This window comes from Podarcis filfolensis (genome assembly GCF_964270895.1).
Source record: "Podarcis filfolensis genome assembly, chromosome: Z".
NCBI lineage: Eukaryota > Metazoa > Chordata > Lepidosauria > Squamata > Lacertidae > Podarcis > Podarcis filfolensis.
Genome location: NC_139617.1, coordinates 22,520,462 through 22,548,079, shown reverse-complemented (window position 1 = coordinate 22,548,079; position 27,618 = coordinate 22,520,462). Strand labels below are relative to the sequence as shown.

At 44.1% G+C, this 27,618-nt stretch overlaps 1 protein-coding gene across 3 annotated transcripts; it reads right to left on the bottom strand.

The window, feature by feature from the left end:
- Nucleotides 1-537: 537 nt before the first annotated feature.
- Nucleotides 538-26,054, bottom strand: CYSLTR1 (cysteinyl leukotriene receptor 1). 3 transcript variants are annotated; one of them, XM_083596088.1, is made up of 4 exons: nucleotides 25,568-26,046; nucleotides 24,077-24,181; nucleotides 7,420-7,504; nucleotides 3,023-6,173 (listed from the first exon to the last, which is right to left on the bottom strand). In XM_083596088.1, the coding sequence occupies exon 4, from the start codon at nucleotides 6,154-6,156 to the stop codon at nucleotides 5,122-5,124; it is 1,035 nt and encodes a 344-aa protein (XP_083452214.1). In that variant the 5' UTR covers nucleotides 6,157-6,173; nucleotides 7,420-7,504; nucleotides 24,077-24,181; nucleotides 25,568-26,046; the 3' UTR covers nucleotides 3,023-5,121. The 3 variants fall into 3 exon arrangements, with proteins under 3 accessions (XP_083452215.1, XP_083452214.1, XP_083452213.1); XM_083596087.1 differs by lacking the exon at nucleotides 24,077-24,181 and having other exon boundaries at nucleotides 25,568-26,044; XM_083596089.1 differs by lacking the exons at nucleotides 7,420-7,504; nucleotides 24,077-24,181 and having other exon boundaries at nucleotides 538-6,173; nucleotides 25,568-26,054.
- Between the last annotated feature and the right edge of the window lie 1,564 nt (nucleotides 26,055-27,618).

Sequence of the window (27,618 nt, the reverse complement as noted above, 5' to 3'; positions counted from 1 at the left end):
AGGAAGCTTTTTCAGACCAAGGGCTGCATTGCCTTTGGGACCAACTTCTGGAGATTGTAGTGGGCAGGGCCAGGCGTAAAAGACTAGAGGCAAAAGTGGGCACAGCAATGGGTGTGACTCACTTTTGTATTGTTGGCTACTTTCCTGCCACACAAAAGCCAAAGGTTTCTGTGTGCACACCCACACGTGTCCCCATCTACCATCCAGGAAAGATTTTCACAATTCAAGGATACACTCCAGCCAGCCAAAGGCACTTGAGGAGGATGTGGAACAGGGTCAGCAGCGAGGGTTGTGGCTGGAGGAGACCCCCAAGAACCAAGTATAGAGGTCTGAAGGGCCACCACTCCAGGCCTGAAGTGCCCCATCCCTGATAAAGATCCATTTGATCTTGCTCCTAGCCTCAGCAGCTCCTGATATTTCTGCTACCTTTTCTGGAAGTAAACTGGTCTAGCCATTTTTGCAGTCTTTCCTTCTAATCTTTTTTGCAGTTAGCCATCACAGACCTCACTGGATAAATACAAAGAGCTACAAACTACAGAATTTTCCTGGCCACTCGTGTAATTCGTGCTCATTTTACAAGCCCCACCTCAAGGGAAGCAAAAAAAGGAGGGTCTGCAAACATATATTTACATTCAGCAGAAAGACAAAATTGACACGATATATATTTTACATGCATGTTACTCTTGGCAATACACTCCACATAGGCCACAGTTTGTAATAACTACACTGGCAATTAGAAAATCACTTTTGAAATTCAATACTTTCTGCAACTGCTGCCTTGCTGAGGTTTCCTTGTTCATTACTTTGCAGGAAGTGTCCAGTGCATTTGTCTTTAAACCATTGTTAAGTTTATCTATAATTTAAAGTTAAGTGCCCTTAACTCTAGAATGGGGGTTAGAATCATAGAAATGTAGAGTTGGAAGAGACCACAAAGAGCATCTAGTTCAATTTCCTGCAATGCTGGAATTTTTTGCCCAATGTGGGGCTAGAACCACAATCCTGAGATCAGATATCTCAGGCTCTACTGACTGAACAATCCCTTCTTAGCATTAGAAGAGCTTTAACCCATTGCCCTTCACTGTAGCTCTAATTTGGATTGGGCTCCCCTCTGCTGGCAGTTTGCATATGGAACAAAACTCCAGTTCAGTTCGATGGAAGGCCCATCCCCACCTTGTGCCAGTTGGTGGCAAATGGGGATGTTGATTCAGATTGGAATCATAGTTGGGACAATGAACAGTTAAAGTCTCAACTCCAAAGCTAGGTTTTCTGATCCAGATCAGAGCCACCAAAACAATCATTCATGTTTTCTTAAAAAATAAATAAATGAAACCCTGTGCTAGAGAAATAAATGTCTGTCAATTTTTGTACTCTAAGTTTTTCATTTTTTCCAGTCTGAAATTCAATTACATCTACAGTCCTGCAGCAATTTGCTTTCTAATAAAAAAGGAAAAAATAACAATCCCCCCCAGCATTATTGTACAAATTTCTCCTGCTAAATACATTTTCTATGCAATATGGACTACAGCACACATTTTCACAACCATATACATTTTTATATATCTAATATATGTATTTTTGTCCACACTGTTTGGAGAACTGCATTGCAAAGTTCAGATAAGTGCAAATTTCGAAGTGCAAATGGCAGTGTTTGACTTCTCATTCTGTCTTGGAAAGTGTTAATTAGGTAGGTTTGCTTTTAAATGTGAACTGAATCAAATTCATCCTACCTCCCCTTCTCTGCCCTCAAGGATAAAGATACATAGTTAGTATATCTATCTAGTTTGGCACCATGAGGAACAGATTACTCCTACATTGCTTGATTGGATAGGCATTGTCTCTGGCATGTTGAAGGGAGATGAGCCCTGCCTTGATCTCCCTGGAGCCTTTAAACCAAATAATATTTTGCATTTTTGCCATAGCACTATTTAGGAAGTAGGCTTAAGGGTCTCATTGGCCCTGACGCAATTCTGAATTCCCTGCCTCTTTGGGAATTCAGGGCACATACTCATCAGCTCCCCAGCTGCATTAATTCCCACCATGACAAATGTTTACATTTCCCACTGGCACTGTGATTAATGTCTTGAAAGTTTGCGCAATGGTCTTGCTGGAGTTTCCAATCCTGTTTACTTTGGTCCACCAGCAGAGCTGTATTTTCTGCTGCGGCTCCACCATAACCTCCTGAGTGCTGAAGGAATGTGTGCATTTCCCTACCGGCTGTTTCTCTTCTGTCTCTTTCTCTCCCCCCACCCCCGCCCCAGCCGCCCCACTTCACTCAGATTTAGGTCACTCTGACATTTTCCTCCCCTGCTCTCTCTTGAGATTTTACAAGGATGCTGAAAATTCTGCAGAACCTTGCCAACTAAACTTTGGGTGTGGGAAGAGGATTCAAACATAGCTCATTTATCTTTGCATTATCAACACTGATTGGCAGAAGCTTTTCAGGGTTTCAGACCAGGTCTAGTGCACACTATAACTAAAGCACATTTGAAGTGCATACATTCCATTACAGAATTGTGGGCACTTTAGTTCACCCCTCACAGAGTTTACACTCCCTAGTAAACCATAACAAACTATAGCCTGCAGAGTTCTTTGAGGGACAATACTTAACTAGCTGCACCTAGATGGTCTGATTCAGTGCTTAGCTAAAAAGTCTAAACATGCCCTCCCAGTTCTCTTTTCTGCACCAGTATCAGAGCTCACTATAGCTTTGTGGTACCTGCTTGCAGATAGTGCATGCATTTCAGCCAGGGCTGGCCCAAAACATTTTGGCAGCTGAGATGGCCCCCCAAAATGGCAAACCCCTCCCCACCAGGGAAATCTACATCAGGAACAAGGAAGGGGAAAAAATTGAAATCAGGATCTGCAGTCACCTCACCTTGCCTGATGGGTGGGTCGGCCCTGATATACAATGTAAGTCAGTTTAATCAGTTTCTTGGCAAGCAGTCTCATTGACACCAACTCAAGAAGTAAGACAGTGGTTCTTACATACTCAGTGGAAATTCTAGATATGCAGAAGCATATACATTTGTAAATTAAAATTTAATAAGAACATTTTTAAAAACAAACAAACTGATGACCTGAGAAAGCTTTGTTAGCCTCCAGGATATAATGGAATGTCAAAGTGCCTGTTGAAAGGGAGGGGAAAGATAGTGCAGGTGAGAAGAGGATACTGGACTACCGAAGACAGGTGTGGGGAATGTTTAGCCCTCTGTCGAACTACAACTCCCATCAGCCTCAGCAAGCATGGCCAATGGCCAGGGATGTTGGGAGCTGTAGTTCAGTAAAATCTTGAGGGCCAAAGGTTCCCCACTTAAGTCCTTTACATCTTATACTAAGTACGCTGGAAGGTGGGATTAAAACTGGTGTGTGTATCTAAAACAACCCTTTCCTGCTATATATGCTCTGGAGGTAGAAAAGGGAAAGGAAATGGATAGGGAAAGGTTTTTACCCCACTCTCTTAACTCTAGAACTTGGGAACATCCACTGATGCTGGCAATTCAGGACAAACTAAACAAAACATAGGCACCAGTTCCTGGAGGTTGAGGCACTTTCAGGGGCTCCCTAATGTTTATTTTGTTTGTGAGGGGGCCAGGCCCCCTCAGTGTTCAGAGGGCATTTGGCTCTGCCCCCTGGCTCCCTGCAGTGTTACATGCATGATGCCAGGACATCACATTGGGCCCCCTCAATCATCTTGAAAAGATGGCACCTCTGAAACAAAGTACAGTGGTACCTCGGTTTAAGAACAGTCCAGTTTAAGAATGATTTGGTTTACAAACTCCGCAAAACCTGAAATAGTGTCTCGGTTTGAGAACTTTACCTCAGTCTAACAACAGAATCCGAACGGTGGAAGGGCACTGGCAGCAGGAGGCCTTATTAGGGAAAGCGCACCTCACTTTAAGAATGGACTTCTGGAACGGATTAAGTTTGTAAACTGAGGTACCACTGTACTTCTTCACACAGCACATATTTAAGGTAGTGATGGTCACCAATCTCGATGGCTTCAGAAGAGGATTAGAGAATTTCATGGAGGACAAGGCTATCAATGACTACTAACCATGATGTCAGTGTGTTCCTGAATGCCTGTTCATAGGACTCATAAGCAGTGGAGACTGCTGTTGTGTTCAGGTCCTTCTTTCAGGCATCTGGTTGGCCACAATGAGGACAGGATGCTGGCTAGATGGCCCACTGGCCTTATCCAACAGGGGTCTCAGGTTCCTATACCTTTTCCCTTTCCCATTCTCCAGAGGACCTTCACCCTTCTTCACCCAATTATAGCTATGATCTTTCTGAGAATCAGATCACTGGGATGTGATAGTGACTTTGCAACACTTAAGAAGTAATTCATTTCCCTTAATTTGGAGATAATCCTGTGGTTGGTTAAGTGTTACTGGGAATTGTAACTCAGTGAGGGGTAAACTACAGTGACCAGATTTTTGGGGAGTGGGTGGGATGTGTGTGCTTCAAAAGTGCTGTGTGTCCCTTTATCTTAGAACAAGCAGTATCTAGCCATTGTTTACTCTTTAGCATTGCCTCCACAAGGCCACTTGTTTGCAAGTCAAGCTGTAAAGGACACAAATGCTTGTGCACAAGCAGTCCAGGATATATTGATTGATTGATTGATTGATTGATTGATCGATTGATTACTTGCAATGCAAAGTTACTGGGCAGCTGTGAGACAGCCACTATCTTTCAGCCTAATCTACTTTGGATTCGCATAGCTGTCAACGTTTCCCTTTTTTAAAGGGAAATTCCCTTATTCTGAATAGGATTCCTCACAAGAAAAGGGCAAAGTTGACAGCTATGCCTTGGAGGTTTGCTCTGTAGATAAAACAGAAGGAGGAGAGAGAACCATGTACACTTCCTTGAGCTTGGAGAAAAGGTGGGACATAAATGTGGCAAATAAATATGACAAATCATCCCACACATCTGCTGAACCACCAACACACATGGGATAATGCAGCTCAGATTGGTATGACTGCTACAGAGGTATCTGAATGACACCAGAGGTCATGCCAGTTCCAGGTTGCCTTGCACCATCATGTTCATAACTTAAGAGATGGCAGTGTGCCAGCTCTTTTGGCTTCCCACCCTGCCAGGATTTTCTGGTAGCTTCTGCAAAGGCTATAAGCCCATCTCTTCTCGTGCCTTCCCATTAGCTGGCTCCTCCTCAAAGTTCTTTAAGGACATCTTGAACTTGTGTGCCTGCGACACACTGGAGGCTGACCCCTTTCGGAAGGTAGAAAGCCTTTTGCGAAAGTTGCCTCCAGAGAAGAAATAGAGAAGTGGGTCAAAGCAGCAATTGAAAGCTGCCAGGGAAAGCGTTATCACCACAGATTTCTGCATGTAGAGGGTATCCTCACAACGCGAACCCCCTTCCATCATGAAATGAATGTGGACCGTGCGTTGGACATGATAGGGAGCAAAGCTCAAGAGGAAGGTCAAGGTGACAATGACAATCATCCAGATGGCTTTCCGGCGGGCTGCTTCTTTTTTTTGCAGGGAATTTTTCAGCAAGGTTCTTATGATCATGGTGTAGCAGGCGGCGATGGTGGTGAAGGGAATGATGAAGCCAATAAATAATGCAATATAATGGAGGACCACCAGCTTCAGCATCTGATCTATTGGCGGGGGCTCAAAGCACTTAGTCTTGTTGCTCGAACTGTCCAGGTATGAGCCGCTCAGCAGAAATGGCATGCTCGTCAGTGTCACAAAGATCCAAATGGCTCCGCATACCAGTACGGCTTTCTTCCGAGTTACAAACCTGAGGTTCTGCATGGGGAAAACAATGGCAATGCAGCGGAAGAAGCTCATGGCCGTCATGAACATGATGCTGCAGTACAAGTTGACGTACATGGCGTAGGAGCTGATCCGGCATAGGAAGTCACCAAAGAACCAGTCGCCCTTATGGACATAGTACACCACCCGCAGAGGCAGTGTGCACACAAACAACAGGTCTGAAGTAGCAAGGTTGAGCATGTATATCTGGAAGGCTGTTTTCTCCTGGAATGTTCTTATAAGGACACACAGCACAAAGCCGTTTCCTAATAAGCCCAACACTGAGATTATAGAGTACGTCGTAGTGTACACTTGACTCCGGAATTCATCAATGGTGGCACTGCATGTCACGTTGCTCTGCATATTTTCGCCACGAGTCATCAAATTGAACTCAGATCCTGCAGTGGGGTTGGGGTGGGGAAAAAGGAAAGGGAAACAGCATTAGTGTGGTGTTTTTATACAACTTTTGCAACTGCTGAAAGAGATGGCTTTACAGGGCTCCCAGTGAGCTAGTAAGCTGCAAATTAATAATCGGATCTGAGACATCAGTTATTTGAGCAAGCTGGTAGAGATATTATTTCAGTGACCTCTGGATGTGAAGAAGTTAGGGAGAATTGTGAAACCATTATTCAACAACAAGCTGAATAATCAGATCGATCAATCAATTAAACATCTGGTGGTTTCAAAAGCTACCCCCTTCGTTTAAATGTTTCACTTAAGAAAATGCAGCAAATTTAAAAAATTCTAATTACTTGAGCACATGTCCTTATACGAGCTCCACCTTAAAAGAAGCATTTTCTTCCATGTGTGGAGAAGAAATTTAATTCAAAATGAAGCTTAGTCTTCCATTTCAAACTATTGCTTCTGTAATATGTGAAGGTGTCCGTATTTAATTACTGATTTAATAATTAATTGAGCAAAATTCAGGCATTTTATTGATGATGAATGGTCACAGGGCAGGGCTGAATTGCTCTTTGAAACCTGCTTTTGGACCAGTGAATTATACCAATACTGGTTCTGTTCTGAGTTGCAAATCTGCTAAGCGAGTTTGAGCAATTGTCCAACAAGCTGGGAAAGGGAAATTTTTACATTTTAATGGAAACCTACACAATTCACATTTTCTTAAAGAAATAGTTTTTAAAATACACAAAGTTAAGCACAGCTATCCATCAGAATTTGCACATCTCTCAATTTTGCAATGCAGATCTTTAAACGGAAAATGTACAAAAATAGGGGAAAGTGTATATTAACAACACACACTTTGCTTAACTTTCAAAAATGCATTGTATTAGGGAAAATATTATTTGCAAAAAGGTGTATATTAGACAAAATTGCATACAAAAATGTGCATATGGGGAGAGATGCATGCTAAAATGCTCATGAGTTTCCATAATGAAATCTAGCAAACCGAACTTGAGACTGGGAAAATGAGAAATTGAGAGAAATTTAAATGGACAGAGGCCAGAACTTACATATTCATCTATCCCAGAAGATTCCCTGGACAGAAGCTCATGCATTCAGCCTTGTATCCTGCGCAGTTATCTGCCTATTCACTATTTCTCTTGGCATGGCAGATGATGTGATTACCAGAAGGGGGCGATCCTGCTTAAAGAGAGGACTGCTTTACCAATGAAAATAACTTACTGTATCCTTTTTCGGTGAGTGGCTGGCTCTGTTGGGAAGGCTTTAATACTAGCAGCTAGCTCTCCTTCACTGCCAAACTGGGAACCTGATAAAATAGAAAACGGATAAAACAGTGTCTGATTTTGCCTTGTGCACAGATTTTTCCACCACACAGTTTACTGGGAGTGGGGGAGTAAGCTGCATTGAAAATAGCAGGACTCACTTCTGCATAAAGATGTTTAAGGCTTTATTGGAAACCTGTTATCCATGTGCACCAGTTGGGATTGCAGAGCTGAAAATCAGAACACACTGGCCTGTGCCGTCATCCAGGGGGCGAAAGGCCCCTGGGGAGTTAAACCCCCTGCCTCCCAGGAAGAATATCACAGCAAGGGGAAGATCAGCCTGGGCCCAGCTACTGGCCAAAGAAGCACCAGCACCAAAGAGCTTGCTCCCTCACCCCTTACCAGACAGAACACTTGTAAGAATTTGGTGACTAAGAGCTAGTTCCTTGAATATTCATTTTTCCTCCTCCCTCTCAATTTCCATTTCTTTTATGTTGAGACTTTTAGACTGTGCAACCTGAGACCATTGACCCTCTTATTACTGAGAGTTACTGATACATGCAGAAACTATTTGAGGTGCATCTGATATGTGTGCAAACGTGCACATCACAGTGAACCTGGAAGTGATCTGAAAATATCACAGAAAGGGAGCAGAGGTGCTTTGGCACGACCTTTTTACAATCGCCAGGCACCTTCCTGGAAGGTGTTTTGGCGATTGTAAAAGGGTCACACCAAATCAGCTCTGGGAAGCGGTGGTAGTGGTTGAAGCAGGGGGAAGGGAGGGAGGAGGTGGACAAGCAGTGGTGGTGGGATGGTGGCAGAGGGAGTACAAGCAAACAGCGACGGGATGGTGGAGATGGGGGGCACGGTGTGTAGCGACACTATTTTTCATAGAAATAAGGCACTGCCAATAACGCCCTTACTCCAGACTTTATGCACCATTTCAAAGAAATCAGATGAAGGCTTGCACAGGCAGAAGCCAAACCAAAACCACAAGCTGCCATTAGAAGTAAGGGCGCATCTACTTAGACACGACCCAAGGTATTTCTTTCTAATTGTTCTGCTACTTGGGGAAATGAAAATAGTGATCCTGTACAGGCTTACTCAGAAGTATGTCCTATCAAGTTCAATGTGATTTCTCCCCCAGGTAAGTGTGGGCAGAATTGCTGCCCATGAAGGGAAGGCAGCTGGGCACTCTGATTCTCTGTGAGAACACACATTCTCAAAGAGAGAACTAGGTTTTGACAGAAGGAAAGAGGTAGCATCATCTGAGATGCATTGCCTGCACCAGTCCTAGAATGGTCACACATCACAGAGGTACAATTACTCTGCACCACCACTTTGGGCCCTTCCAGACTGGTGTTTTATTGCATCATGTTCTTGACATAATGATAGTGCACTGGTAATGGATTTATTCTGCTTTAGTTTGTTCTGTGATGCTTCCCCAATGCTACTCCTGATAGCTCAGTTGGTTAGAGCATGGTGCTCATAATGCCAAGGTTGCAGGTTTGATCCCCATATGGGACAGTGGCGTATTCCTGCATTGCAGGGGGTTGGACTAGAAGATCCCCAGGATCCCTTCCAACTTCACAATTCTATGATTACAGACTGGAAAGGCTATAGCACAACCAGAGCAGATCAGAAATAAATTAGAATGTTTGTGGCCTGTGAGGGGGACTGAAGCTGTCACCTTGGGGGGCGGGATTCCGTGGGCACACCCCACCCTTGCAGCCGCTGGGGTTGCATGGCAGCAGCTTCTGGCAAGGTCTTGTGGAAATCTCATGAGACCTCACCAGAAGCCACCACTGCACAACCCCAGTACGTGAGGCTTCAGCAGAGGCTGGGGAGCGCCTTCCTGTTTCGCCTCAGGCAGCTAAACAGGATGGACCATCTCGTTTGTGATATAAAAAGTTATGGGATTTCTGCAGGAAGTTATATGATATGCATTGTCTGGAAATGAGGCAGTGTGAATAACCCAAAACCTTTGCAGGCACAAACAGTATTGAAAGCAGAGTTGCACGTGGCCACCCCAAGAGCATCATGGACACAAATCATCATGAGTGTGCAGTTAAAAAAAAAAAGGATGTCTGGAGCGGCCTTGTTGCAAAATTTCAGAGTGTATACCCTTAAATCTGCCACTAAAAGTAAAACAAAAACCTGCCTTTTTGAAAGAGAGGAGACAATTGCTCTGACCACAATGCAACCAGGGAATTCCTCGCCGGAATTCCTGTTTCTGCTTGTAGTTATGCATTTCTTGGAGGATACCCAGAGCATTACTTTGAAAAGGAGTGGTGCTGGAACCTAGTCACCCCCCCCCGAAGTCATATCATTTGGTCTGAAAGATCTCCCGCCCAATCCTAGAAATCTTGAGTGATGACTGGGGGGGAGGCATGCAGAGGCTCAATGGGATTGTATCATACCCTAGTTGGGCTGAGGAAGGCTGTAGCCAGGTTTGCTGTGTGCCTACTCGGTCTGCTGTTCAGGTGATGGGCAACTTCAAGGCTTCTGCTCTCATTATTTAGGGTTCTTTATATTTGGACCTGGACTTTGACAGCCATTCCAGAGCATTGCTGTCTCTGAAGTAGGGGAAAGGAGCATAGCTCAGTGGTAGAGCACCTGCTTTGCATGCAGGAGACCCCCCCAGTTTAATCCCTGAAATCTCCAGGTAGGGCCAGGAGTGAACCCTGCCTGAAATCCTGGACAGCTTCTGCCAGTCAGTGTAGAGAATACTAAGCTAGATGGACCCAAAGTCTAAAATGGTCTATAGCAGCTTCCTATGTTCTTATGTGTAATGACAAACCTAGACAGCATCTTGAAAAGTAGAGACATCACCTTGCCAACAAAGGTCCGTATAGTTAAAGCCATGGTTTTCCCAGTAGTGATGTATGGAAGTGAGAGCTGGACCATAAAGAAGGCTGATCGCCGAAGAATTGATGCTTTTGAATTATGGTGCTGGAGGAGACTCTTGAGAGACCCATGGACCGCAAGAAGATCAAACCTATCCATTCTGAAGGAAATCAGCCCTGAGTGCTGAGTGGAAGGACAGATCCTGAAGCTGAGACTCCAATACTTTGGCCACCTCATGAGAAGAAAAGACTCCCTGGAAAAGACCCTGATGTTGGGAAAGATGGAGGGCACAAGGAGAAGGGGATGACAGAGGATGAGATAGTTGGATAGTGTTCTCGAAGCTACCAGCATGAGTTTGACCCAACTGCGGGAGGCAGTGGAAGACAGGAGTGCCTGGCGTGCTCTGGTCCATGGGGTCACAAAGAGTCGGACACGACTAAACAACAACAACAACAAATGTTCTTATGTAAAGTAGGACAGATGCCCCCACCCCCAGTCGAGTCCTGGGGCTGTTAAAATGATACAGGTCTGAACTCAGACAAGATATGACTCAAATTAAGTCTGAGATTCAGTAAATTTGCATAAACCACCCTAGTTTTTATCAGGAACTTATCTAGGGGGGGGAAACTACAAAACATTTCCTGGTAGTTTTAAAAACCTTCCTGGCTCCACTCACTAAGTGGAGCATTTTACCATATCATAATTTATTTCTGCTAGTTAATTTCTACTTGTTAACTGATATCATCTGGTCATTATTATTGTTGTTATCTGCAGCCTGATTTTATTTTTGTAACTTAGTTTTAAACTCTGATATAAGCCCACTGTGTTCTTCACTTTGAAGCAGAGTATAATAAATATATTTTACAATGAAGCTAAAACCATTTTCATACCAGTGGTTAATAATAAAGTATTTGGTGATTTATACAAAGAATAGAAATGAAGAAGAAGAATTATAACTAAGTGCAGAACAATAAAAAAGAAGCATCTTTATGGGTGGTCAAAGTGACTTCTAATATAAATATTAGATTGGTCTGAGCTGGGAAGTGAGAGCGAGGTGACAGACAGGTGAGAAGTTGGGTCCAGTGTGGATGCACTGGTGTATAGAATCCAGTGCTCCTACTGGATCAGCTGCATGATTTGAGATTGCCCCAATCTGTCCCACTTAAGCCCCATTCAGGTAAGCTGCAATGATGCCCATATTAGGAGAGTGGTTCTGTGGCTCAAGGTATGCAAAGTTCTGGCCAAAATGACAGAGGGAGGGAAATGTCCCTGGAGCTGTTCTTGAAAATGTTTACTTGAGAAAATAACTTGCAACAACTGTAAATCCTTTCAGTGGGAAAGCATGCTCAGAAACATGCGTAGCCTCCCCTCATGTCTATAACTGTCCATGCCTATGATGTGAAATTCAGTTGCTGCTTATGTCTTTGGTGGCTTCAGTCCAACAAACATAGAAGCTGAATCATATATCAGAGGCTTTTCAAGCATCCTCTCAGTAGGCTATGTGCCCTTTGCCCCTGAGATTCCACAGAAGTTGAGCACTCTCTGAAACCTCTTCCCAATCAGCCTATAAATTTGCAAGCAGGACAGGCCGTGTGAAGGTTAACAGGCTTTCTGAGAGGAGAAGAGGGATATGACGTGGAAGGAATTTTAGAAGTGGGAGAGTAGGAACATTTATGCAGCCAGAGCTGATAAATGGACTAAAAACTTGTCTCTTCTTCTATGCAAGTCACCCTGAAGAGCCATTACCTGGCAGTAGAGGCTGATCCATTAGGGTGAATGGGACACCTCAGTTAGTCCTCAGCAAGCTCCTCCCACCTGCTTGCCTTATCTACAACCAGTCCAGTACTGCCTGCCAGCTTCCTCCTCCGTAGTCTTAGTGTAGCCATCCTTTATGGACAGAGACAATTCACTAGGATTAGTTGGACCTGCCTGTCATTGGCTCTGGCTCCGCCTACTCTTGGCATTTTACCAATCCCAATAGGCACTAGGCACTTGTGCCTGAGATGGTGGTCATTTTCACCACTCAGGAAGTTCACATGCAGCTGTTCAAAGGCAGAGCAATTCTGTTTCTCAAAGTACTTCCCAACAAATGGAGGCATGGTCTGTGCATCTTTGTCTGGGTGGCCTATATAGAATTAGAGAGTTGTAAATAACCTGTAAGTCATCAGGTTTGGACCTATGCTAGTTGCTTCATTTCCCACACCTAAATCTTGTCTGAATGAATGAATTCATGTGATGGCCTCTGAGGCAGATGCATGAATACCTACGCTCTGGAAAGAGTGGTTGCCATATGCCCTCTTTTTCCAGGACACTCTCTTTTCTTCATGGGTATTTAAAATGAGAGTCGGCACAGCTATCAATAGTTAAAAGTAGAAGTTGTCAAATGCGCCCTCTTTTTTGCTCTTCAAAATATGGCAACCCTATTTTCACAAAAAGGATCTTGGAAATCAACCAGCCCTAGCCCTTTGCTCAGTGCAGGACCTGCAATTCAAAATGCAGCTACGTCATCGCTGGCAGATGGTCCAACATCTCCTTAAATTCCTCCAGTGAAGGAGGGCTCAACACCTCCCAGGGGCAGTTGGTTCCAGTGCTGAACAGCTCATAGCTAAGTACTTGACAGACTTTTTTTGCATAAAAAGACAATTTTGCATAAAATCTCCACATGCTAATTTATATCTATAGAAGCAAATTTAAGTTGACTTTCAGAGGGGAACAGCATTCTGGTCTTTGTTGTCAGGGCTTAGTCTGAGTAACAGGGTGCCAATGGGATATAGCTCAGCACACTATGTGTGGATCAGGCCCTCTGCTCTACGAGTAGCAGACTTCAGTAAATGGTGCCCTGTGCAATGCCAGGTAAGGGGGCACTGTGTTTTGGGAAGGCGATGCAAGGTTCTGGGAGGGTCCTAGAGCCCTCCTACCTGCCTCCCAAAACCAGGAAAGTGCTACCTAGTCTTTGAGAAGGAGGAAGGAGGTTTCTAGGACTCTATCAGAGCCTCACACTTCCTTCCCAAAGCACAAAGCCTCACTAACCTGGGTTTGAAACAGTGCCCCCTTGGCTCAGAACTGGGTGCATGGACACCACTGGCACAGCCCCCAATCTGCCCCTGGCCTTACCAACAATGTATTGGAAATAACTACTTCTTAGTACTAAAAGAGGGACGCGGGTGGCGCTGTGGGTAAAACCTCAGTGCCTAGGACTTGCTGATCGTAAGGTCGGTGGTTCGAATCCCCGCGGCGGGGTGAGCTCCTGTCGTTCGGTCCCAGCTCCTGCCAACCTAGCAGTTTGAACGCACCTTTGAGTGGAAGTAGATAAATAGGGACCGCTTTATAGCGGGAAGGTAAACGGCGTTTCCGTGTGCGGCGCTGGTGCCGGCTCGCCAGAGCAGCTTCGTCACACTGGCCACATGACCCAGAAGTGTCTTCGGACAGCGCCGGCTCCCTGTCTCTTTAGCAAGATGAGCGCGCATCCCTAGAGTCGGTCACGACTGGCCCTGTCGGGCAGGGGTACCTTTACCTTTTTTTAGTACTAAAAGAAGTCCTGTTCACCATCTAACATCACTCCTCTCTCTCACACACTCTTATACATATTCTTTGCACACACTTATCTTTCCTAATCCTATCCACCTGTTGCAAGGGTGGAGAACTTCAGGCACAGGGACCAAATGTGGACCCTCAAGCTACTCTATCTAGCCCTCAGCATTCCCTCCCTAAGCACAACCCGTCTCCCTAAGCCACATCCCTCACCATCCCTGCTCTGCACCTTCCTTGGCTGGAATGTCTCCTTGAACTCTCTTCTACACAGAAGAGAGAGAGAGAGAGAGAGACAGTGAGAGAGAAACAGAGAAACCAGGACTCTGGTCCACAACAATATTTAGCCAAATTATATATATGGTTATTTATTTAACAAAATTGCTACACCACTTGATTGCAGTTAAACCGCTAAGCGCTTTACAGGAAGTATTAAAACTGTCAACATGAAAAGCAACGAAAACAAATTAAAGATAAATAAAGATAAATAAAATTAGCAGCAAGGAAGGCTAAAGCACGTCAACATCTGCCTGGGTGGATAGGCTTGCATAAGCAAAATGATTAAAGCAGGCACAGAAAAGAGTGCAGTGAAGGCTCCTGCCTCACATCTACAGGCAGGCAGTGTGACCTGCCACACCAAAAGACCAATTTCTTACAACTGCGGAATGAGTGGCACCTGTATCAGGGCTAGTTTTGCAGATCAAAGGGGTCAAGTGGGCACATATGGGGCAAGGCAATCCTGCAAGTACACATGAAGGGTTTTGTATACCAACAGCAACACCTTGAATGTGGTCCTGAAACAAATCGGGAACCAGTGCAGATCTCCAAGCAGAGGTGTTATATGCCGAAAGGTTCTTATTTCTGTCAGCAACTGTGGCGCAGTGTTGTGCACTAACTGCATTTTCTAGATTAAGTGAAACCTCTCACACTGTGGAGATTTCAGCCAGTGGATCCCACAGTGTTTGAAGGATGGTTTTAATATTTATAATTTATTAAGGTGATTTCCATTAAAAGAAATAAAGGGATACAGAAAAAGAAGAAGGAAAAGTGAACAACATATAAAAGCAAAAATATACAAAAAATAGAGCAATATACGACATTCCCATACATTTTTGAATAAATTGGTATTAGTGCTTATGTAAATGAGGGACGCAGGTGGTACTGTGGGTTAAATCACAGAGCCTAGGACCTGCTGATCAGAAGGTTGGCGGTTCGAATCCCTGCGACGGGGTGAGCTCCTGTTGCTCGGTCCCTGCTCCTGCCAACCTAGCAGTTTGAAAGCACGTCAAAGTGCAAGTAGATAAATAGGTACCACTCCAGCGGGAAGGTAAACGGCATTTCCGTGCGCTGCTCTGGTTCGTCAGAAGCGGCTTAGTCATGCTGGCCACATGACCCGGAAACTGTACGCCGGCTCCCTCGACCAATAAAGCGAGATGAGCACCGCAACCCCAGAGTCGGTCACTACTGGACCTAATGGTCAGGGGTCCCTTTACCTTTAAATGCTAATAGCCTACTACATTTTGTATAAATTCATTCCAAATGTTATTGTATTTATCCTTACAGAGTCTGCACCTATAAGCAACCCATTCATAAATTGCCAGTGATGACATATCAATCCATTGATTGAAGGCGTATCATATCTTTATTTTTCTAGTTCCTCAATATCAATATCTTGGCCACCATTAGGGCATGGGAAATCTATTTCCATTGTCCCATTGATAATTTCCATACTGCAGGTATATAGTTCAATAAAAGATTCTCTGCTGAAAGATTTAACTTTTTCTGCACAATCATAGTTACCCAGTGCAGCACTTTCTCTCAAAACTTGTTAAGTAAAGAACATTGTACGAACATGTGTTTCAGAGAGGCATTGTCCTTGCCACATCTCCAACATTGAGCCAACCTAGCGGTTCAAAAGCACAACAAAGTGCAAGTAGATAAATAGGTACCGCTCCGGCGGGAAGGTAAACGGTGTTTCCATGTGCTGCTCTGGTTCGCCAGAAGCGGCTTAGTCATGCTGGCCACATGACCCGGAAGCTGTATGCTGGCTCCCTCGGCCAATAAAGTGAGATGAGTGCCACAACCTCAGAGTCGGCCACGACTGGACCTAATGGTCAGGGGTCCCTTTACCCTTTACTTTATATTCCATATTCTTCTAAGCGATTTAATTGTTTCCAGAGTCATCTGAGATTTCAAATATTTCGATGCTAATATTGTCCAACCAACAAATCAAAGGTGCTATGTACATATATTCTAGGGTTGCCCACATTGGAAAATTAAGGCCAGCAGTGGGATTCCTAAATTTAGTACTTGACAGTAGGTAAGCATAGCAATATAATTCCAAATTTGGGATTTCAAAACCGTCTTCTTTAATTTATAGCTTCATTTTCTGCAAGGATATTCTTGGTGTTGCTGAGCCCCAAAGGCATTTCCTAAACAAGGAATTTATTTCTTTTTAAGATGATCCAGATATAAAAACTGGAAGTCCTCTCAGGATAAAAATGAATCTGGGAATAATATTCATTTTGAGTATTAGAAGGGTGGTGTCTAACTGTGCGTATTAACTTACCGTATATACTTGAATATAAGCCGACTTTTTCAGCACATTTTTTTTATGCTGAAAAAGCCCCCCTCAGCTTATACTCGAGGTGGGCAGCAGCAGCGGAGAGACGAGTGGCCTGAAAGGAGCCCTTTCTTGCTGCTGGTCCTGCCGGCGCCACCCGCCTCTCACAAAGGCAGGCACAGGAGCCGCAGTTGGGAGAGGCACTGTGCTGCGCTGTGCCTCTCCCAACCACAGCTCCTATGCCTGCTCTTGCGAGCGGCAGAGGCGGCGGTAGAGGGACAAGCGGCCCGAAAGGAGCCCTTTCAGGCTGCTTGTTCTTCTTCCTCCTGCCCTGCCGCCACCGCCAGGTTTGCGGTGTGGTGAACTGGCTTATACTTGAGTCAATAAGTGTCAGGGAACTGCCATCGGAACTAGCGGAGGAGGCGAGGCTCCACAGCGATGCTGGAGAGGGGCCAAGCAGGGAGAGAGGCAGGTCTCCGGCTGGGGAAGAAAATCAGCACAACACCAGGGATAGAGGGGGGCCGATGGGGGAAGCAGAGAGGAGGCTCCAGGACTCTTCGCAGGAGACCAGTGAGGAGAGCACAGGTCCTCCGCTGCCCACACCCACCCTGCGCAGAAGACTTCCACGTGGGGAAATTAGGCGGCGACTTGGCGTCAAAGAACTTCTTTGCTGGAAGAGGTTCAAGAAACGCCCACTGACGGATTCTGCCAGCGACTGAACAGCCACGGAGTGGATGGCTGTCCAGCGAGAAATGGTTTAACCAGGCAACCTAGCCCAGAGCGGCGGCAACTTACGCACAAGCAACCCCTAAAGCCATCACAATAAGTTTCCCCAGTTTTTTGTGCTAAAATTAGGTGCCTCGGCTTATATTCGGGTCGGCTTACACTCGAGTATATACGGTAGATATCTTCGGTGGTGGAGCTGTGAAAGCTATTCTACATTATCTGTTCTCTGGTTCCATTTATATGAGGCCATTTTTATGGCCTCATAAAAATCAGCGGAATTTCTAGGTAATAACAAAAATCATACAAACGACAGCCAACTTTTCTTCGGCTGCAGTGATAGGAAGTGTTTTAAGGTGAAGGCGAACACCTTCTTCTCCCAGATAGTTTTCCACTAAAGATACTGTGGTCGTTTAGGGCTTTTACTGGCTAGGAGGGTTTGTAAGGTTTCAGCTCGGAAGAGGTTTCCAACTTCCATCAGTCTCAGCCAGCATGACCAATGGTTAGGGATAATGGGAGTTGTAATCAGTGCTTTTTTTAAAAGGAAGAGGGAAAAAAGGCGCTAGTACTCACCATGAAGTCATTGCATCACGGGGTGTGTGTGTGTGTGTGTGTGTGTGTGTGTGTGTTGGTATTGGGTACCTTTGAATACCCCCAGAAAAAGCACTGGTTGTAATCCAACATCATCTAGAGGGCTACAGGTGTCCCAGTCTCCCATCACTATGTTAAAGGCAATAGCTGTTCTCATTGTGCACCTGCCAGAAACTGGTATTCAGTGGTATTGTGCCACAGTGGAGTCCTGCAAACACGGAAGTTCCAAATTGCCCTCATAATGGGTAATCACTTATTGAGGATAGGGTCTGTCTCAGTGGGGGGGGGGGACCTGGGGCTCTCCATGCATTCTTCGACTACAACTCCCATCAGACCCAGCCAGGATGGTCCAGGGTGTGGGATCACAGAATTTATAATCCAGTTAGTCACCTCTGTTTTTATTATGTTGGTTTCCCTGGGTGCCTAGTTATGGCTGGTCTTATGTTCATAACGTCTTTTTAAAGAATCCTAGAATTGTAGATCTGGAAGGGACCTCAAGAGCCATCTAGTCCAACCCCCTGCAATGCAGGAATTGGAGCTAAAGATAGCTTAATATTTATACAAATCTGTAGTGAAATTCCTTTGCTTTTGGTATTTCTAACTTCCCCAGAGATGACCAACCTATAGGGCTCGTCCACACTGCTTATTCCACCGCTTATTCCACCGCTTTCTTTCAGGAAAACTGGCTGTTTACTGCTGAGTCAGAACAAATGGCAAAAGATGTTTCTGTGGATTGATGTTTGTTCCAATTCAGGGGTAAACAGTGGGTTTTCCCAGGGAAAGTGGCGGGACAAATGAAAAACTGCATGGACTCATGCCTAGAAAGTGTGGGACAAGTGGGAAAGCTCTTGAACCCATGTTTTTAAGGCACAGGACAAGCAGAAGTGTGGACAAGCCCATAGTTTTTCTGCCATCAGTCATTTAATAATATAATTCTTCTTTTCTGTCCCAGTTCTGCCCATATGTAGTCGAATAGATTTCTGTTCTTCTCCTTGATCTTCCTCAATCTCTGAACCCCAAACATTTGAATAACTGGATATTTTCACAGACTATCCATTCCTGTGTGTATTACAATGTTTACATTTCCAACGAGTCATATCTCTTTCAACTGCCGTGTGCCATCTAGCTGTTATTCTGCAAAAGTTTCCCAGTAGACGTATCTTTGATATCATAAAATGTACTCTTTCTCCCAAACCTTCTCTGAAATTTCATTATTTGCACCATCAGACCAGCTATTACAATATAGTTATTCATTACATTTAACTTTATCAGACTGTATTTTTTATATTTGTATATTTTCAAGATAATTATTTCATGTTAGCAACTCTTCAGACTTACATTTCCATACCTATCCTGTTCCATCTAATTTACTTTGGGTGCTTCCAGCTGGGAGCTTAATAGTGAAAATAAGTCATTCGGATATTGCAAGCTGGTGATTGTGGTGACATGATTTTATGCCTTATTGGATTTTCAAAGGAAAGGGAGAATCAGGACTAAATGTAGGGGATGAGGGCTGACATTCTGATGCCAATGGCATTGTGTAGATACTGTGGAAAAAATGCATGCATCAGCACCCATCCCATAATAAACACCTTTCTGCTTTTCATGCAGAAGGTCCCAGGTTCAATCCCTGACATTTATTTATTTGTTTATTTATTTATTTAATTTCTATACCGCCCTATACCAGAAGGTCTCGGGGTGGTTCACATAAAGGATTACATACATAAAATCAAAATACAAACGAGAACCCAATAGAACCCCCTAAAAAGAGTTAGCATTTTAAAAAGGGTATAGGATGTAGATCAGGTCAAGCAAAGGCCTGGTTAAAAAGGAACGGTTTTGCCTGGCGCCTAAAGGTGTATAATGAAGGCACCAGGCGAACTTCCCTGGGGAGAGCATTCCGCAGACAGGGAGCCACTGCAGGGAAGGCCCGTTCTCGTGTTACCACCCTCCTGACCTCTTGAGGAGGGAGCACACAAAGAAGGGGACATCTCCTGGTATGTATTTATAAAAATACAATTTCATTTTAAAAAATGCTTTACAACAATTACACACACACACACACACACACAAATCAAAACCACTTTTAAAAAACCAAATACCGTAAAAACCAACCAGATCACCAACTAACTATTAACAAAAGTGCCCACCTGAATTGCCTGCATAAGCCTGGCACTAAAGAAAAGTGTTCTGCAAATATTTAAAGGTCAAGGCAGAAAATGCCTGCCTAGTTTGTATTGGAAGAGCATTCCTCAGAGCTGGGTCAATGACCATATAAACTCAATTTCATGTCAGTATCACGTGAGCCTCGCCAATTCAGTGCACAGCCAGCATTGCTCCCATACAAGATCATAGAGATTGAGCTGGGATATTAGGCTTCAGGAGGTCCCTAAGATATCTTGGACCAAAGTTATTTAGGGTTTTTTATATTAATACAAGGGTCTTGAACCTGGCTCAGAAGTGCAGATGTTTTAACAATGGTGACGCATATTGTTGACCACGTTACCCCATCGGCATTATGGCTGCTGCATTCTGCACCAGCAAGTACTTCTGCACTGGTTCCAAGAGCTGTCCCACATAGAGCACATTCCAGTACTCCAGCCTTGCAATTAGCAGCCCACAAACCACAGTGGTCAGGCTATCCATGCCCAGATATATCTGCAGCTGGCAAACCAGGCAAAGATAGTAAAAGGTGCTCCTGACACAGAGGACATGTGGGCAGAGAGCGTATACAGGAGTACCCCCAAGCTACATACCTGCTCCTTCAGAGGGAGCACATTCTCATACAGAATGGGTAACTTGCCTGTCTCCCGCACATGGGAACCACCAATTCAAAGAGCATTTATCTTCCCAGGATTTATTGTTTATACCACAGTTTTTTGCCAATAAGGTGGGATTTGGAAAGACCTCTATGTGAAATCTTATCAATTGCTTCTGGCAGTCAGTGGGCTCATCCACACTTCTGCTTTTCACATGTCTAGAAAGCACAGCCCGGTGGTTTTCCACTTGATCCATGCTTTCTAGACACAGATCCAAGCGGTTTCCTTCTTGCCCGGTTCCTTTCTGAGGGAAAACCTGCTCTTTAGCTCTAAACTGGAGCAAACGTCGATTGGGAGGAAACCTGAATTGCTGTTTGCTCTGAAAGAGTGCTAAAGTGCTGTTTCCCCCCAGGGAAAGCAGTGGGGCAAAAGGAAGTGTGGATAAGCCCAAGTGTCAACAATACTGAATTAGATGGACTAATATTAGGTCAGACTTTATGTAAGACGGTTTCCTAAGTTCATGTAAGAGGAACTTGCCCTTCACATGCCTTTCTGAGGAACTAACTTGCTTCTTGGGGAAATGAACTCGGTTATCACCGAAAAAAAGGACAAGTTCAAGCCTAAATTTCAACATACTCAAGTCTCATTGGCTGTTTCAATGGGAGAGTTAAACATGGGTGCATATATATATATATATATATATATAAAATTGTGGGATGGATTGTTCTAAAGATTTCTTCCTGGGCAAATTTTAATCCCCTGTAGAGCCCTGCATAATCAATATGAGGAGTGAAGTAATCATGCCTGCTAGCCACACCTCCTTGAACACTTTGCATGCATTGCTTCTTTATCTATATCTATACTTTTTTTGCATCCAATGCCCCAAAATTAAAAGCACTACAAACTCAGTTAAAGTTGTACCATAATAGAACAAAAATACAGATACTGTATTAACTGAATGTCAGTAACTCATGATAAACCCTCACAAAGGAGGGGCTTGGAAGGAATGATGTGATCTTTACACCACATAATTTGCAATGTAGACATCACACAATCCATCATGTTGGACATTGGTATCCATGTACATCTGCCCTCCTCATAGATGCTATAACTTAATGCAAGGGTCGAGGACTAGCAGGCACAACCACAAGCCCACTTCACTATACCATCTGCATGCAGCTTCCATGGATGAAAAGATGGCAAGCTATTTACCCAGATCCTTCTTCCCTTCAAAGCTATTTTAATGCAAAATGCATGCACACCCCCACCAAACAAAGGCAGTGGTGGCTGGGACCCATTGAGATCGAGGGCTTATCCACACTTCCACTTATCCTGCTGGTTTCCCCCAGGGAAAACTGCTCTTTAGCACTCAATTGGAGCAAATGGCAATTCGAGTTTTCTCCAATTTAGGGCTAAAGGGTAGGTTTTCCCTGGAAAAGATGCAAGGCAAGTGGAAAATTTATTGGACCTGTGCTTTCTAGGAATGGGACAAGCGGAAGTGTGGTTGAGCCCTGGTAGCGCAGAAAGCAGAGATGCCAACAGTAGCTGGAGACAGTGCTAATGAAAAATAGAGCCAACTAACTCTCATTTTGCCTTTGTCCTACTGAGCTCTAAAAAAGGAATACTGAAACTTAAGAGGAGGAAGTTGACATCCAGTACCACCCGCTGGAGTGAATGTAAGAACAGCAGACAGGTGGAGGCTGGCTAAGGACAGACTGAGATTGATGGGCCTATTTGCCCTAGCAAATCAGCCTCCAGGTGTTACAAAAAGATACCTCTGCACATCTCCTTCCACATCCTTGCTATTTTCAGAATGTTTACCGGAGTGCTAAAAGGAGACATCATTTTTTTATATTTCCAACTTAATTCTCCAAGCACCTCTGTTTTTCTATTTCTGATGTTCCTAAGGTCTACGACTATAATAAGAAAGGGACTACTATAACCACGGCTGAATGGTAATATCTTCAGTGACAGCACCTTTTGGTGCCTGTTTATGGACTGTCAGCTTCAGAATCTGCTGCATTGGTGGAGGGAATAATTGGATCATTATAGGGTTGCCATACGTCCTGAATTTCCTGGACATACATGGAATACTGCAGTCGAAAGTAGTTTCCTGGCAGAAATGAGCCAAATGCCTGGGAAAATTCGGACATATGGCAACCAATGTCGGCAGTGTCTCCCCTCCCCCTGCGTTTTCCTCAAAAATAGCTTTAAAATGTCCAGTTTCTTTGCGATTTTGCAAAAACAGCTCAACAACTTTTCTGACCAGATTTTCACTTTTTGAAATATGGCAACCCTACATTGCAGAAAGTTAAACCTGTAGTTGCTGTTTTCTAAAAAAATAATTATTTATTGGAATGTTGTAAAGTGGATACTCAAAGTGCTTAAGGAGCAACCACAACAATGATGTTTTGGGTATACTGAACTCAGCAGTATCTTTACAGGAAGGGTTGGTTCAGACAGACACTGGTGATGTAATGATGATAATGTGTCATTGCAACATATGATGTTGCAGTGCCCTGTGGTGTCTCACTTTTGGCCAGAAACAGCTTTTTGTATTAACTTCCTTTTGGAAATATCTTTGATATCCACAGAAGTTCACACACTTTTAAACTACATTCCTATGATGTAGGAACTCACAGACGAGCTATTGCGGTTGCAAAGAGACTTATACTTCAAGGTCGGATTGCACTGTTCTTTCTAAATTTGAATGGATTTATTTTAATCATTAATCTTGGACCTATGGACAGCTTATATTCTTGTATATATTTAAATTAGGATGGTTGGATTATTATTATCTTTTCTTCATGGAATATTCTTCTTGGTAATGGGAGCCAACATTGCTTCTTTCACACACCCCTCGTGTTATATTTTAAACAACCAGTATTAAAATCATTAAAAATAATGACAACAACCCAATTCTCCAAGTGTTGTTGCTTATGTAGGCAAAACTGTATCACCTCCTCCATACAGAAGGAAGACACAGGGCAGCCTGTACAAACGACATTCACGCTCTACGTTTAAAGCAGTATCATACCACTTTAAGCAGTCGTCAGTTCCCCAAGGAATTTTGGGAGCTGTGGCTTCTTAAAGGTGGTAAGAGTTGTTAGGAGACACCTGTCCCCCTCACAGAGCTACAGTTTGCAGAGCGGTTTAACAACCACTCCCTCTTCACTGAGAATTCTGGGAACTTGTTTTCAGTGATTTACCTCCACAGTCCCTTGAACCCCTCCCTAAATTTGGCCCAGAAGGACTAGAGAACCCTCCAGAGCAAATTTAGGGGGGATAGTGAGGTGACAGCATGGAGAAGGCATTGTTCAACATAAGCCTTACCATCAGCTGAGTGAGATTATTTGATGCAACCCTGTTAGAAAAACAACAGATGTCCTTGTTATTTATGAGCACCTCTGTTAAGTCTCATGTGAAGCAAAAAAAATGAAGAATGACAGTCCGCTTGCTAAGCAAGTACCACTGGGAATTATCACTCTAGTGCAATTGGTACACGCAGAGAAAAAGATGGTTATGTGCTTCTCACTTCCTCCGTCAATGGAAAGTTCTGGGCCAATTCTAACTGGCTTGGTTTCCTTTGGGTGAGAGAGACTTACACTGGCTTTGTTCCAGTTGCCTCATTTGTGGATCCACAAATAGAGCAGATGTAGGTGCAAAAAGGCAGTCCTGCTATGCAACAGATCCACTGGTCCACATTAGATCTGGAGAAAGATCAATATGGGAATAGCTCCAGCCAAGTGCCATGGGTACCACATCCAAACACACCAAGATCCCCAACTCCAAGGAAACCATGTCCTAATTAATAAGACTCACTGATGAAACATCCATTGACAATTATGTGCAGCTACTTCACTTCTTGCCTTGCCTTGGAGACACCTAGTGCCACAGCTTTGCAGGTTCAATCCCTTGCATTTCCAGGTGGTGCTGGGGACCAATAATCTTAAGTCTATATCATGACAGCTTCCTGCGTCCCCATGATCATTCTTGATTATGGACCAGTAAGGTGCTTAATATAAGGGCTTATTCATACTCACCCTTTGCACTGTGCTTTCCAGACACAGGTTTGCACTTTAAAGCTCTGTGTCTAGGCGCTCTCTTTTCCCCCCACCATGGCGCTTTCCCCACAAAAGCAAAGTCTTTAAAGCAGAAGCACACCAAATGTAAATTTGGGTCTTCCACGGATTGCTGTTTGCTCTGATTTAGCAGTAAAGAGCGGGTTTTCTTTGGGAAGGCTCCAGAGCAAAAAAGAAAGTAAGCAAGAAAAAAGAAAAGTGCTCGGACACAGAGCTTTAAAGCATGGATAAGCCATTAAGAGTGGTTGGGCAGAAGTCATAACAATATGGGTCGCATTGACACTATACATTTAAAGCACCATTATACCACTTTAAACAGTCACAACTTTCCTCAAATAATCCTGTAAAATGTAGTTTGTCAAGTGCACAGAGAGTTGTTCAGAGAGCTGCGATTTCCCTGACTTCTCTGGGGGAAGGTGTGACTGTAATATGAATGTGATATTTGGTGTGACATTTGAATGCCTTAAATGCATGGTGTCGATGCTGAGAAGCTAGTGAATAGTTGTAATCATGTAGTAAATCTCAGGCATTCTGATATCTAGGCATGAAAGTCCCAATATGCTCACATGGTTTTGCCAAGATGAAGATCCCAGCATGATAAAGGTGCACATTTCAATTGTCTTATCACAGCTCAGTCAGAAATGGCAGTTAATAATTGTTCTGGTAATGAGCTTCTCTTCCTCCTCTGATAACACGGAGAAAAAACAAACATAGGGAAAGCCTTGGTCATTCAGCTAAGATTGAAAAGATTTCTGCTTTATGAATACCTTGCTTGTTGCATCACTCAGAGTTTCACATATCAGATGTCATATGACAGGAAGGGTTTATGGCACAGGTCTGTTTATATATATTGCAAGAGCAAACTACAGAGAGGCAACATAACCACTGCACAAATCAGCCCCGGCTGTGAAGCCTTTTAGAAAGCTATACAACAAATTTGCTAACATAAATTTACATTCCTTGTCTTTTTAACATACCAAAACATACATGCAAAGTCTCAGGGTAGCTACTTACAAGCTTTTCTTCATCATCAAGGAAAGTGGATAATTCCGGTGAAGAATTCTTGCGCTAAATGTATCACAAATCAAGTAGCAAAAACTGTGATACTGAAAGCAGTTGCTTCTGATTGCAGGCAGATCAGTTCCTTCTTTTAGAAAGAGGAAAAGGTGTATCCTGTCTTCTGAAGAAAAACGCTGATGAAAAGTTGACTAAATCTCTGAGGCTTACAGGAAAGCAAAAGCATTTGAAATGCAATAGATGTTCTGCTGCTGCTTGTATCCCAGCTGCCCTAACAGACCCTTTCTGCTCCGCTGCCTGGAGCATAACGTTTAAAAAGAAAACCTGCAAAGGTCCCACCCCAGATTCTTTGGCAAGGGAGGGGCTAAGTCCTCCCTAGCTGGTAAAAATGCAAATAAGTCCACTATGAACTGTTTGATTAACCAAGCCTTGTTTCTTCTTTTTCAAAAAACAGGAATTATAATACTATGCGTCCTTAGTAAACAGAAAGCAGTTGCGCTTGTATGCCTTACATTGTATGCTCGTTCCTTGCTTTTAATTGTTGTTCCATTTGTGGTTACTACTACTTCCACAGTGTGGAAGTTACAAAAATGGTCACAGTTATGCTATCTTAAGATAGAGAGCACTGATTATACGGGGATAAATGCTGCAAGTGGGCTCAGACTGAAAAATCTCAGAAGAATCTGGGTTGAGGCAGACTCGTTAAGCCAGCTAATGAAAGAACATGTCAATTGCTAGGGTTCATAATAATCTAAATACTTTTTCTCACACACTTTCTTCAACGTACTTTCATAATCCCCACCCACTTTCAGTATTAGGACTCAGGAGCTCTATTTACTCATTCTCTTTTCATATAAAAGGAAAAAAGTAAAGGACCGCTGGATGGTTAAGTCCAGTCAAAGGCAACCATGGGGTTTTGGCGCTCATCTCGCTTTCAGGCTGAGGGAGCTGGCATTTGTCCTCAGACAGCTTTCTGGGTCATGTTATTAATATTAATTTATTATTATTATTATTATTATTATTTGGCCAGCATGACTAAACCGCTTCTGGAGCAACAGAACACCATGACAGAAACCAGAGCCCACAGAAACGTCGTTTACTGGTACTATTTATCCACTTGCACTGCTATGCTTTCAAACTGATAGGTTGGCAGGAGCTGGGACAGAGCAATGGGAGCTCATACCGTCACGGGGATACGAACCACCGACCTTCGGCAAGTCCAGGAGGCTTAGTGGTTTAGACCAGAGGACCACCTGTATATAGAACTAGGGATGCTGCTCTCACTTGCTTCACTCTCCATCCCACCTACCCAGCCCCTTGCCAACCCTCTCCCTTTGCACATGACTAAGCTCCCCTCCTTTAAAATGTAAAGGTAAAGCTACCCCTGACCATTAGGTCCAGTCATGACCGACTCTGGGGTTGCAGTGCTCATCTCGCTTTATTGGCCGAGGGAGCCGGCGTACAGCTTCCGAGTCATGTGGCCAGCATGACTAAGCCACTTCCGGCGAACCAGAGCAGCACATGGAAACGCCATTTACCTTCCCGCCAGAGCTTGCCCTTTGATGTACTTTCGAACTGCTAGGTGGGCAGGAGCAGGGACCGAGCAACGGGAGCTCATCCCGTCGCGGGGATTTGAACCGCCGACCTTCTGATCAGCAAGTCCTAGGCTCTGTGGTTTAACCCACAGCGCCACCCGCGTCCCTCCCTTCCTTTTACACCTCATCAACTCCTTCTTCCCCTCCCTTTATACCTCACCCATATCATCCCTCCTCCTTCCATCTTGCCCAAACCCCATTGCCTTCTGGCTCATCCAAAAAACCCACTTCCCCTCACTGTCTGCCCAGTCCCCCAAGTACTCACGTCTCACCCAAACATGAGTGAGTGCCCTTCCTTTTTAACTTCGGGGTTACGTCTGATATTGGGGTCTGCCTCTGGGGTAAACCAGCTATAGGGCCATGGTCCTACCTAGTAAAGCAAGGGCACAGAACTCACCATCCTCCAGATGCAACATCAATCATCCCTGGCAGTGCTGTAGTTATGGGGGGAGG